At 43.5% G+C, this 13,202-nt stretch overlaps 1 protein-coding gene across 3 annotated transcripts in view; it reads left to right on the top strand.

The window, feature by feature from the left end:
- The window catches only part of GAL3ST4 (galactose-3-O-sulfotransferase 4), a 122,929-nt gene extending 112,542 nt beyond the window's left edge, over nucleotides 1–10,387 (top strand). For all 3 annotated transcript variants that reach the window (XM_078671004.1, XM_078671002.1, XM_078671005.1), the window contains exon 4: nucleotides 7,541–10,387. In XM_078671004.1, the coding sequence (XP_078527130.1) occupies nucleotides 7,541–8,479 (939 nt within the window). In that variant the 3' untranslated portion in view covers nucleotides 8,480–10,387. The remainder of the gene's footprint in view (nucleotides 1–7,540) is intronic.
- Nucleotides 10,388–13,202: the final 2,815 nt, after the last annotated feature.

Below are 13,202 nucleotides of genomic sequence, written 5' to 3'. Positions count from 1 at the left end.
ACTTCTAAATGATGATAATGAACGTTATTCTATTCTAAACAGTAAATGCAATTGGCAACCCCTGGTCACTTTCCTCCACGCTATGAGACGATGTCCTTTTCACACCATGCATCTCTCAGACCATGAAATGACTTTTGGACTTTAGGTCCAGGTCAGTAATATGAGTGTTCAGATTTTACCTAGAGGTAAAGTTTAACAACGCCAGCTTTTCAGCTGTCCCTCTGTGTGAAGCCTTGGAACACATATTGGCGGCACCTTCCAATTTTCAAATTACCCACATTGACCACTTCCAACCTTCTATTGCGAATTACAGGTTAACCAGTTATGTAACACATTTCTGACTATTGTGCAACACATGTACACAGTCTTGCATGCAATAACCTTATGTCTCTTATAACCTTATATTTACATCTGTATTTACTATTGTAAAGGGAAACAAGTCACAAGCATTTAAACATGGAACGTATTCCGTATTGTCCTCACCTTAAAAATACAGCAATCTTCCCTTAAACCCTGTGCACAGGCAGCACTTCAGTGAACACAGTGTCTGCTTACCTCAATAAAATGTGCACAATTATCTATGCATCGGGAGGTAGGTGGTCTTCCATTGCCAATAGTCAGGTGGGGCAAGAGGGACCTTTTAGGCTGGCTCTGCAACTGACTTTAAACATTTTATTGAAAAAGACACAGACTCCACTTTGGCAAAGTAAAGACAGTTCTTTACTGTCGCGAGAGGGAGACAGACCCTCCTCACACACAAGCAGGCAGCTGGTCTCAACTTGCTGCTTCACAGGCAGCTCTATTAATGCAGCATTTACTAAATGCCTTATTACAAACCAGAAAATAATAGTTGACTCACTGGTTACAGATTGAAAACTGAAAAACATTAAAAGACTTGTGACCCCATAACCCCATTCTCTGACCTAATCCTCTACACATTCTTTATTGCAGTTTTAACAATGATTAACAAACGAAGCATTCTTTACTTGTGATTGTATGAGTATTCGTGGTAAATGCAATTTTAGTGGAGTGCGTGGTTTTATCATTGTGCACCTAAGACCTCCTTGTGTTCTTTCCTAATTGGATTTCCTGCACCCATTGTCTAATCAAGTTGCGATCTATTTGAAACCACAAAATCCATGCCAGCAACCCCTTGTGCAAAAGCCATACATTATTTTATACTTGCTAAACACGAATTGGCCTTTAATTGCTACCATTTCAAGTTACTTATTCCATTGTGCCCTCAAGTGAACTCTTCACCTTCCTCTCGTCAGTACAAGATTTGAGCCTACACTGTTCTTTCACCACATACAGCTGTGTGGTTTCTGCTGGTGTCTGTTGTCGAGCTATATTTTCGTTTTCTACAGTTTCTACTGTGTATTCAAATTTTACATTACAACAGTACCATGCATTCTATTGATTGTTGTGAACTTCTCAGTATGGCCAGTGGAACAGGAAAATGTGTCAGGACTGTTTCAGTCGTGTCCCTCTCCTGATCAATCCCTCCTCTCTTTGCCTCCTCATGCAAAGCCCTTTGGGAGGAAATGAGCAATCATTGATGTTTCTCTCTATTTAACTCCCTGTTTCCCCTACTTCCCATTCATGAGATGTGATTAAGTTGCATAGATAAAGTGAATCCATGAATGGGTTGATATTCTGCACTTGCATAGTGCTTCATATAGCACAGATCACTTCTTAGTAATACCTAGATATCTGCAGCATTAATATCTGCATTGGCCGCTATTAACGGCACTGAATCAGTGCATTACCTTAATCCTCAGCATTACAAACAGCAGAGCATTTGCCCCTTATGGTACTGAAGGTACATTGTCTGCACTTAGCATACAGCTGACTCTTCTCTGGCCCTCTTGACTTTTAACGGGCCAGATCTTCCCAAAATCTCCCTGTTTTTTCTAAAAGTCAGCCATCCTCCATACAGAATTCACGACTGCTGTGACTGTACTGTAATGGAATAGCGCGGTTGTTGTACCACACGGTTTTTTCCCACTGGAAAAACTGAGATGCATTTTCTGGCAAGGCACATGAAATATTTTCATCTTCAGTGACCGTGAAACATGAGAGAGCATCTCATGCCGTTAATAATGCAGAAATGACAAGTACAATAAAATGCACTTTGCAATCAGACTTTCACATCCCCAAGCAGCTAGTGAGTCTGATCTCTTTGCTGCCCTGTTTAGGGGACATGCTAAGGCATGTCGGGAAGGAATGTCTCTGTGCAAATGACCCTCAGATAAGAAGCAGATGTTAAACTGGGACTGCAGATAGAGTGGTGGTAACCAGTGAAAGGTCGTGCAGCTGGTCTATGCTGTGATGTAAGTGTCCAAACAGTGTGTGAATGAAGTACTAGGAGAATGGCAGATGGCAGACAGCTTCAATGTGTAGGAGAAAACATGCAATATTACCTCTCCGTCAGCTGTTTGTTGCCCCACATGTTAATGTTAAAGGCATTTTTAAGCCCACAAATTCCCATCAAGGTGCTAACTCAGAGAAGTGGGCTAGGATTCTGCAACTGATTTAGACAAAAAACCTTAAGTGCATTTCTGAATACCAGTAAGCTTGGCATGGCTCTGACAGTTGGGGACAGTTCATTCCAAAGTCTTGCTATGCCCATCACGAATCTTCTACGTCCCCAGTTGGCCCTGTAAATCCTGGGAATGGCCAGATTGTTTGCCCCGGATGAGCACAGGTATCTGGATGGCTCATATTTTTCAAAACAATGTCTCAAATAATTTGGCCCGCCTCCTACATGGAGTAAGGCATCCAGTTCTGTAGTCCTCACCTGAACATATACTACTACTCCTGCTCCACATTGTACCAAACTAGACCACTGAACTGACCAGAGCATCCTGAGAAGGACACGTCTGCATGTGTGAATGAGCGAGAGCACCACCATGCATCCACCTTGGTAAGAGCGTTAATTGCACTGTGGGTGTGGTGCATGGCTCTGCCCTCTCAGACTTAAGGTTCCTACCCATTCTTTATCTGTACCCCCCTGTGTATTGAAGTGCCTCTGCTTTGCTTAGAGAGAAACAAATAACTCATCACTCAATAACACTCAATAACACTACATTGTTTCATTAGAGAGCTAAGAGGGTCTATTTTCAATGCAATTCATGTTATAACAAAAATCATTAAAAAGTTTACTTCACATGTGGGCTAGACCTCACCTCTGTACTTTGTAAGACACACAGGGACTCACCACACCTACTGGGTGCACCCAATTCAGACACAGTGCCTTAGTTTCAGCACGTAGGGCCCTCCTTTGCAGCTTGGGTCAGTGTGCACATCTGCCTCATATTCAGCTGCTTATCACTGGCAGGGGCAATGTAAGCTCTGTCTATGCTACAGAGAATGAGCCACGCTAGGGACAGAGAAACAGTCACTTGCGCACAGGAATCAGGAGTTACCCATACCATTGGGTCCCCCAGTTACTCATTCTTGTCAGGGGTGATTTGGTTTTGGGCTGTCTTATTCCTTATGCTGATGAATCTGGATACATAGGATGTCTGGTTTCTGCAAAGGGCCTCAGCTAGGTGCTGTCCCTTGATGCCCCACCCACTGACAGGTGTGCTAACCATAATGGTGGCCCCAGCATGCTCCTTGCTTGCCACTCTTATTCCTGAGACCTCCTGTACCACTGCAGCAATTTTATTTAGTGCCACCATAGATAACCGGCAGTGGCTTGGTTCACCTGGTGCGAACAAGATTTGAAATGCCTCAGTAACATGTGTAGGGCCAGAAGGCACTCCACAAGTTTCCGCTGACACACTTTCTCAGTCAAGCAGAAACACCTGCCATACAAAACATCCACCAGTCCAATCAAAAGAATGTATTGAAAGTGCAGACACACAGGATGCCTTCAACTATATGGCTTGCTGTAGAGCGGGTACTGGTATAGATGACACTCCGCTATCCATGGCTGGCAAGATTCCTATTACCAAGGTGGTGGTACTCCACAGAAATGTATACCTCTTTTGTTAATATTCCAATCCCACTAACTAAACACTTCTTTAACTGTGTTACATCCAGCATCATTGGTTTGACATGGGCAGGCAAACATCCTAGAGTGGCAATTAAGATCTCCATATTACCGTTTGAGCAGTGTGGTATGTGCACCTTTTTAAGAATTATATTATTACTGTGCACAAGCCCAGTTCGACATTATTTTTGCATCTCCATACACCATTTCAACCCCATACTGCCATTGATGGTGACAACTTGTCACCCTCCCCGATGAATACCGCTCTTTGTTTACCTGCATCCTAGAGCTGAAATGAACACAGTGGACTGCTCAGTCTAGGCCTGGAGTCGTCTCCAACGTAGGCCTAAATTGAACTGTCTATATGCTAGCGAGATGCCATTTGTACGCAACCCATTATTACCTCTTACTAAAAAGAATGGTATCTGCCTTCAGCTAATCCATATGTGTCTGACCACACTGAGGTATTTGTACACTAACTTCCAGTTTCTATCCTTAAAGATGATTAAAAGTGAATTCCAAAGTTTGCCCTTAGGCATCTTTCTCTATCACTGTCTTTGCGCACCACATAAAGATATACACTGCCTGCTCCCGATGTCCCCCAGTACTACATGCATTTGAGATACTGCCTGATACTCCTTCCTCCTCATGTCTGTACACCATTATGCAAGACAAAGCTATTTGCACCCAAGGGGTGAAATCCCTCTAGATGGATGACCTCGACTCTTCCCACTGAGGACCAGTGGTGCTAATGTTGCACTCCGACTGGTGCATTGTTACCAATTTACAGGCTGAGACTTGTATAAATGCTCCTGGGGGGTAGCCGTACTGCATGCGCTACAGTGTCCTAAGAAGCAGACTTTTTACATTTGGTTTGGAAGTACCCTGTTGTTGCTAAGGTCTGGTTGTCCGTGTTTGATACTATTGACTTAATCACTAACTACCATCCTCAGAGAAACCTCCTAATGGTATTGCTGTGAAATGTCAGGAATGTCCCAGTTGGAGTTAGATGCCTCACGGGCTTACTACTTCCACTGACTAAGCGAAGGGTGGCAATGCACCGGTGGCGGCGTCCCTCCTCCCATAACTAAATACTGGGTGCTGCCTATTGCCACGAGCAACTTGAAGGATATTGGGAGCTGAAGGTCTGCGAAGTCCCGCCTTAAATATTAATGGGGTCCATTCACTACCTATTTGGCATTCACAGCGAAACGATCTCCTGTAGGCTCTGCTTGAGAACTTTGCAGCAGTGACAACCCCACCTGCTTCCGGATTACACAGATTACTAAATGTGTAATAAATTATCTTGCACTATGTAATACTCACTGGTATACTGTCATGATCCTATGATATACGCTTAAGCATACAGTTTTTATAGTTTGCTTTAAAATCCATGCATACAAGTTTTAAAAAACTATATGGCTTGCTGTGCCATATAACTGTTGATCATGGTTTACCACCAAGAACTACCACATACACTTTCATCTGCCAGGCAATGAACATATCTAATGACCTAAAACATGGGTAAACAAGTGGAAAACGCCTCAGCTTTCAACCTTAAACATTAAAATCATGCATTTTACACTCAATGAAGGAGTCATAGACAACACCAGCCCACGTATGTTATCAGTAGACAACACGTGTAATACATCATCACAAGCAGGAACAGACAAAGGCCAGTGATAACATTGGAATCCTTGGGGAAAGTCAACCACACGTCTGAAGCCAAACCGATGGCAGAATGAGTGCTAGATAACAATGGCAAGACATAATGCAACATAACATATTCCATGAAGAGCATGGTGTTTTAATACTGCATTTTCTAAACAGTACTGTGGAACTAAAAAACAGATCATTAACACATCCTTCATGCCTCTTAAAATGGATTATAAAAGCATTAATCATAGCCAACACTCAAGTTCCTTAAAAAATCAGATTTTGACAGAAAAACTGTGCTCACACTTGCCATCCAATTCACCACCCATGAATCTAAGAGAAATCCCTGTATGACTTTCAGATAAAGGCACCAAAGGAGGACATGTCACAGTGTCTCACCCTAAAAGCCACACAGTCCACACATCTTAGATGCTGCCCCAAAGGTGCTGTGTCTTGTTCTGTAGGATTTTGTCCAGTTGTCCCGACTTCGTCTGGACACATCTAGAGCATTGTGTCCTCTTCTGCAGGCCTCACTTGGACTATTGTTTCCATTTATAGTAGCTAAAGCTGCAGTGTGCTCTCTGGCTCCGCAAACCTCATCTAAGGGGCTGGGTTTGACACCTGAGATACAGGACAACCCCAAGGTAGGGTGTAGGGTCTGTGCAGCTACCTCTAGTTGGGCCCATCCAAAACAGACAACTGTCCTTGGGTGATGGTGGAAGATGGGGCATAGGCATGCATAGAAATAACGATCCTGGGCACTGTACTATGCACTTAAGTATTGGATTATTTCTTAAGGTTCTCTTTGGAATTGTCTGTAAAATCTGTTTTTAGATTGTATATTTGGTAAAATTATTCAGTAAATAAATCACTCAGTCTCCTTTCTTGAGGAAGAATCACCCCAAACCAACTTGTTGAAGGTCAGTCTCACTTGGTACAATGAGGGAATGGTATTAAAACATTTTCAGGGCTTGCTTAAGCTCCCAGTTCTGCTCAGCTGGAGTACTGTGTCCAGTTATGGAGGCCTCATCAAGAGTACTGCACCGATCTCTTGAAGAGATGCCTCCACGAGGATAGGTTCAGCTTACAGACCATCATATATAACCTATTACAATAGCACACAGTCTGCATCAAAGAAGAGGTAACAAGCCCAGAGTCAACGTAACCTGGAAGAGAGGTATCACAGACATTTAAGTACTCAAGGCATGTAAGAAAAGCTGAGTTGGGTTAAGGGCCTAGGTTGATGCATTTAAATACTTCAAGGATATTTTAAATACTTCAAGGATATAAGTGCCACAGAAGATGGATTACAAGGGAGACATGAAAGACATGTATTTGCCTTACTGGTGTTGTAGAGTAGAAGACGGTAACAAATAGCAGACCTTAACTACTTTAGGGGTATAAGTACTCAGAAGTAGGAGAGGATATATGGTAAACCTTTTACTACCTCAAGAGTTCCTTTACTCAGGTGTAGGAGGAGAGAATATATGGGAGATCATGAATTACCTAAAAGGTGTGAGAACAGGAGAGCAGGTGAAGTGAGTTATGGGAGAATCATTTAAATACCTCGGTGGTACTACTGCTTTAGAAGAGCTGAGCATAATCCAGCAGAGAGGAGGCATTAACAGGCGTGGATATAAAATACGACTTCTTGGGGGAACTTTGGAGCAAAATAAAGAAAACTTGATAAAGGGATGAAGCCTCCTTCTAGTGGAGATATGGGGTTCAATTTGGGAGCTAAAACTTGTAAAAAACCTGCATTAGGCACAAACGTTTAAACAAAGTGTGACAGAAAATACAAAGCAGGAGACTGAGTGGCGATTACCCTGTTCCTTCCCTTCCCAGGTCAGGTGACTCCTTAATTGTGTTTTTCTTTACTTCCAGGTGAAGAAGGTGATGCCAGATGACTCTTTCTACTTCTCCATCCTGCGTAACCCAGTCACCTTGGCCGAGTCTTCCTTCACATATTACAAGTCAGTCTCATCAGCCTTCAAGAAGGCGCCCAACCTAGATGCCTTCATTAATGAGCCACTGCGTTACTACAATCCCACTGAGAAGAGCAATCACTATGCCCGCAACCTTCTCTGGTTTGACTTTGGCTTTAACCACAACACCTACTTTTCACCAGGCTATGTTAGTGGTGTGGTGACTGCTGTGGAGCGGATCTTCCAACTCATTATGCTGACCGAGCACTTCGATGAGTCACTTGTACTCCTCAAAGAGGCACTGTGCTGGAATCTGGATGATGTAGTGGCATTCAAGCTAAACTTCCGTAGTGAGGAGAGCGTCCGCTCACTGAGTGCACCGGCAGTGGCCAAGCTGAGGGCTTGGAATTCCCTTGACTGGTACCTCTATGACCACTTCAACAGGACATTCTGGCAAAAGGTGGATCAGTTTGGGCAGGCAAGGATGGCACGAGAGGTTCAGATGCTGAGGGCGAGGCGAGAACAGTTGATGGCTGAGTGCCTGCAGGGAGGCAAGCCAGTGGAGGCTAGCCGAATCCGGGACGAGAGCATCAAGCCCTTGCAATTTGGTCAAGCCAAGATACTGGGCTGGGAGCTGAAGCCTGATCTGCCACCAGGCTCCAGAGACATATGCATACGAATGGTAACCCCGGAGCTACAATACAAGGATCTCTTGGATGCCAAACAGTTCCCACTATTCAACATCTCCAGCACTTCCAAATATGCCGGAAAGACTCTAGCCAATCACAGTGTGCCTCTCCCGCAAGATGATGGAAGATGGAGGGACATGGCAATAAGGCCAAACCTGCTCCCAGGCAGCAAGGACTCACAAGCTAAAGACATCAGGGTGGTGAGGTGACACTCCTTGAAAGGAAGAGGATAAGCAGAGAAAGGAAAAGCATGCCAGGCAAGTCAAGTGCCATGGAATAGACACACAGAGATGCCTGACAGCCTGAAGTGCGAATTCCAGCTCAGTTTGGGGAATCAGGGAAACCTTGGGCCTGGCTCTGTGAGACTGAGCCCTCTGGCCACTGCAAGCATACCAAAGATACCAAGTGCCTGAGTCTGTGACTTTGGAGTGAAAATAACGGATTTTCTAAACCAAAGCAACTCCAAGCACACCACACTCTATAAAACACTTGAATAATTGCAAATCAGTCACATTACCCCACCTATGCCCTCTCAGGAATTCTTTAAAAAGTAGTTGTTGCTTTGAGAATATCAATTAGTAACGTCGCTTGAGCTCCTGCGCCAAATAGGCAAACAGGGTCTAGATCTCCATAGGCAGACAGCTAGACCTCACCAGCACTTGCACCACCATAGGAAACATGGATGTTGTCGCCGTAGGATTGACCACTGAACCTCACCTAACCAGTCCTTGCATCACCATAGGGAACATGGCTGGGATCTCAATAGGATGGACTACTGAAACTCATTCATCCAGCCCCTTCACCAGCAAAGCACACAGTACCTGAGCTCTCTATAAGGTAGGCTCCCTAGATCTGATCACCCCCTTCACCAGCAAATGAAACCGTGCCTGAGGTCTCTGTAGGATAGGCCTTCAATCTAATCAATCCCATGCAACAACAGGACATTGCATCTATACAATAGACCTCTGGAAGCCACCTCTTATTTCAACACCACCATTAAAAAATGGGACGGTATTTCCGTAGGCTAGAACAGTAATTTACATCCTTATAGGACAGATGGTGGACCTCACAGTCAACTACATTAGCACTGCAGCCCCATTCAATAGACCCCTGAAATTCACCTCTACAGTCCTTCACTAGCACAGAAAGCAATGTTTGAGATCTCTGAAGCATAACTCGCTCGACCTCATATTGCTCAGATCAACAAATCATGCCTTAGCCTCGCATAAGACTAACATCACCAGCCCTGTCCCACCACCATAGGAAAAAGCGCAGGCTAGGTACCCGCAACTCACCTAATCTCTCCAGCCTCTGTACCACAGGAACAGTGCCTGAAATCATAAAAGGATGTTTCCTTAAGGCATGCCTCCCCTGCCCCTGCACCATGCGATTACAGTGACTGAAGTCCTGAAGTCTCTGTAATTGACCACCAGCAACCCCTGGAACAAAATAGCATCTACATAGGATTAAGCCCTGAACCTCAATGCATTCCCCCCAAACTCCGTGGAAACAAGGCAAGGGAACTACGGTGGTAAAACTGGAGACTTGCTTCCAAGCTCCTGTATCATTACTGACCCAGGATTGGAAGACACAACCCTTTAATTCTTCTCCTCAGCAACTGTAACACTTCAGCAAGCAGCCTGCTGTCTCTATATGTCCTTGTGGGTCTCACGACCCCAACCTCCTCATTACAATAAGAACAAGACCAGATACTTCCATTGACTCACACCACTGGAGTTCACGTCATAGAACCGGACCCACCATTGGAAACAGGGGCTGGTATTTACCATAACAGGGGCCACATGAGATACAGAAGGGTCTTCTACACATGAGCTCTCATCAGAATAGCGCTTCCACAACTTGTTGGCATAGGGACAGAAATGAGTAAACCAAGCTTTCCATAACCACGCTCACATTATTTCATGTATACCGGTCCACTGCCAATGTTAATTTTCACTTGAGGAAGATGGTGGAAGAGTCACACCTCTCAGCAGACTCTTACTTGGAAGATAGATTCTCATTGACCAGACCAGATTTGTGCTGTGACCTTCCAAATGTGATGGCTAGACAGACAGCAAACTCACCTGTCACGAACTGTAATAAATATTTGTATTTTATGGTCTTGAGTGTAGTGTGATAATTTACAACCTGCATCATTTCATTTTACATCCTTTTTAGGTCTCGCCCAGGCAGCGCATGGGCTTTCTCTTCGAGACATGCTATTCCGAGAATATGGGCTTTAAGCACCGCCCATCATTTCAATTGGCTCCTCTTACTATTCTTTCTAAATGCCGGCTTTTGATTGGTCTTTTTGGACTTTTGTATCCTCCCATGAGGACTGCCCCTGTCACATGTGCTCTTATTCTTCTGGTTATTTAGGAATTTTGGAGAGCACTCTTTATTTTGTTGACCTACTCCTGTTAAGTGTTCTATTTACTGTGTGCACAGGCTTCATGAAACGCTTGAAGCTGCTGCTTCATTTGCCTTGCTGTTTGCCCCCCTTCATTGTTTATTACGCTTAATCTCTACTTGCTGACCATTACCCCTCCCACAAACACGTTTTTGTTTTTTGCACCCATCTTTGATGTTTCAGCTTTGACGCTACTTAATTTCCCTGTGCTGAACCCCACCCGGTTACTCCTCATCACCCCTCCCACAACACTGTTTTTTTAAATTATATTTTTTTGCAGTGTTTTATAGTGCAATCCTGACTTAAAGGTATCAGAGCACTTTATATGACCACCAGTTGCATTATAGGCGGACATATTACATTTTTAGGTAGGGACGATGACGAGACTCAAACCTGGTTCCCCAGCTTCAAGGTCGGCCACTCTGGCCGTTAAACCACATCTGACCACTGCTCTCTGCTCCTCCCTCTTTCCTCCTCATATGATCACTCCCTGTGCCCATACGCATTTCATTGGCGTCGTCCATCATTGGCTGTACACAGGGAAGAGTGGGGACAATGGGTGACGGTAGCAACATGGTTTGCTCGCTCTCTCTAGGGTTGCTTGACCCATATTCATAGAACAGCAAACACTTGCAAGCATGTCACACGTGCTGCCTACAGAGAACGCACAAGACTCCGGGAGCAAACCCAATAATAACAGACTAGAGTTGTAGCCATTTTGGAATGAGGCATTTAATTCATTACAAGGTGAGCATCAGTTCTGCAGTAACTTTGCAATAGGATGCGCCAAATCTAGTGCACTTTTAAATATTACTATATTGGATTTCTGTGTGCTTGATAATTTTCTGTTTTTGCCCTTCTGCGTTTCATTTGCGCCATGCATCATTGGCTGCACACGGGGAAGAGCAGGAGCGATGGGTCACTGCGGCAGAGTTGTTTGCTCGCTCTCTTGGGCTGCTGCTCCTGTATCTGTAGGAACAACAAACAGTTGCAAATGAGTCTGAAGTGCAAGCTATAGAAGACGTGTAAGACTCCAGGAGCATACACAACTATAACAGACTTAAGTTGTGGCCATTTTGGAATGAGGGATTTCGTTCATTAGAAGGCAAGCATCAGTTCCGCAGTAACTGTGCGATAGGATGCGTCAAATCCAATACACTTTTAAATATTACCACATTAGGGATACCCACAAGCACAGGATTGGTTCAAGAATCTAACATAGTTTGTGATCTTTTCATACAGTATCATGCCTGAGATTGGGGAATGGCTATTATTTTTTATTAGGGTGCATCTGATTAACTATGGTCTTAGTTTTTCTGAATAACATTGCATACATTGTAAATTAAAACACAAGCAATGTTTTCAATATACCAAGTCCTAGAAGTTTTATCTTAAGTTCTCATTTAAAAAAAGTATTTTCTTAACCAAAACCTGGAGTATAGTTTATAACAACACTCCTGCCCTTTTGGGTACCTCTGAAATGTTCGTGCCTTTGTCCCATACCTTTAATAATGTACCCACAAATTCAGAGCTTTCAGCTGATGTATGAAGTCTGACTACACACAAACAACTCCTCACTCTCTCCTCTCCCTCTATGCACCAACTCCCGAGCTCCCTCTTTCGTCCATTCTGCTCCGGTCTCTTCCTCGCAAATTCAAACCCCGCCCTCTGTTTCCCACTCCCTCTCATATTCCTTTTCCCCTGCCCCATTCTTCTCTAACCATCCCTTTCTCTCTGTCACTCACACACACACTTCTCTCTAAACCCTCTGTCGCTCTCTGTCTCTCAGGCACATATCCTGCTACAGTATCACGTTTACTCCTGCCATGCATTATCCATGACCCTTAACAGACAGCATCTCCTTCCCTATTTTTTAAATTCCTTTTTCCATTGGTGTCATTTATTTTCCACCCCTCCCTTGTAACCTATTTCCCATTTTCTGGTTCTCCAGTGCCAGAAGGTCATGCAAAATTGATGACTTAACTGCAAACAAAAACAAGCATTTGCAATGCAATAGGTCTCGCATTAGGAAAGTTTTAGGTATTGGTATTGTAAATGACAAATATTTTATTTATGTGTTGGTTTTGAAAATAGCGAAATGAATAGCTTTGTCATTTACAATGGCAATAGTTTTAACTTTCGCAAATGTGACACCTATAGCATTTGCAATGCAATATGTGTTGTATTTACATGACTTAGATGTATTGATATTATAAATAACAATGGCTTTTTAAAAAACAGATATTTAATACTTAAATAAAGTTATTGTAATTTATAATGGTAATAGCTTTAACTTTTGTAAATAACTTTTGTGAAGATTATGTTCAGTTTATTTTATTGAGACGAAAATCCAAGAACAGAAGTGAAATATTAACATCTTTTTGTGACATTTGTAATAAAGCTAGAAACATTGAGAGAACATATTTGAACCCGTTGTTGTTGAATGGTTGCACAGATTGATGCTGTGGTGGCACTGAGTGATGTGGTGGCGACGAGTGATGCTGTGGCGTTCAGTGATGCTG

The sequence above is a fragment of the Lissotriton helveticus genome, chromosome 12 (genome assembly GCF_964261635.1).
Source record: "Lissotriton helveticus chromosome 12, aLisHel1.1, whole genome shotgun sequence".
NCBI lineage: Eukaryota > Metazoa > Chordata > Amphibia > Caudata > Salamandridae > Lissotriton > Lissotriton helveticus.
Note: the sequence above shows the minus strand (reverse complement) of the source record. Positions and strands in the feature narration are given on the sequence as shown.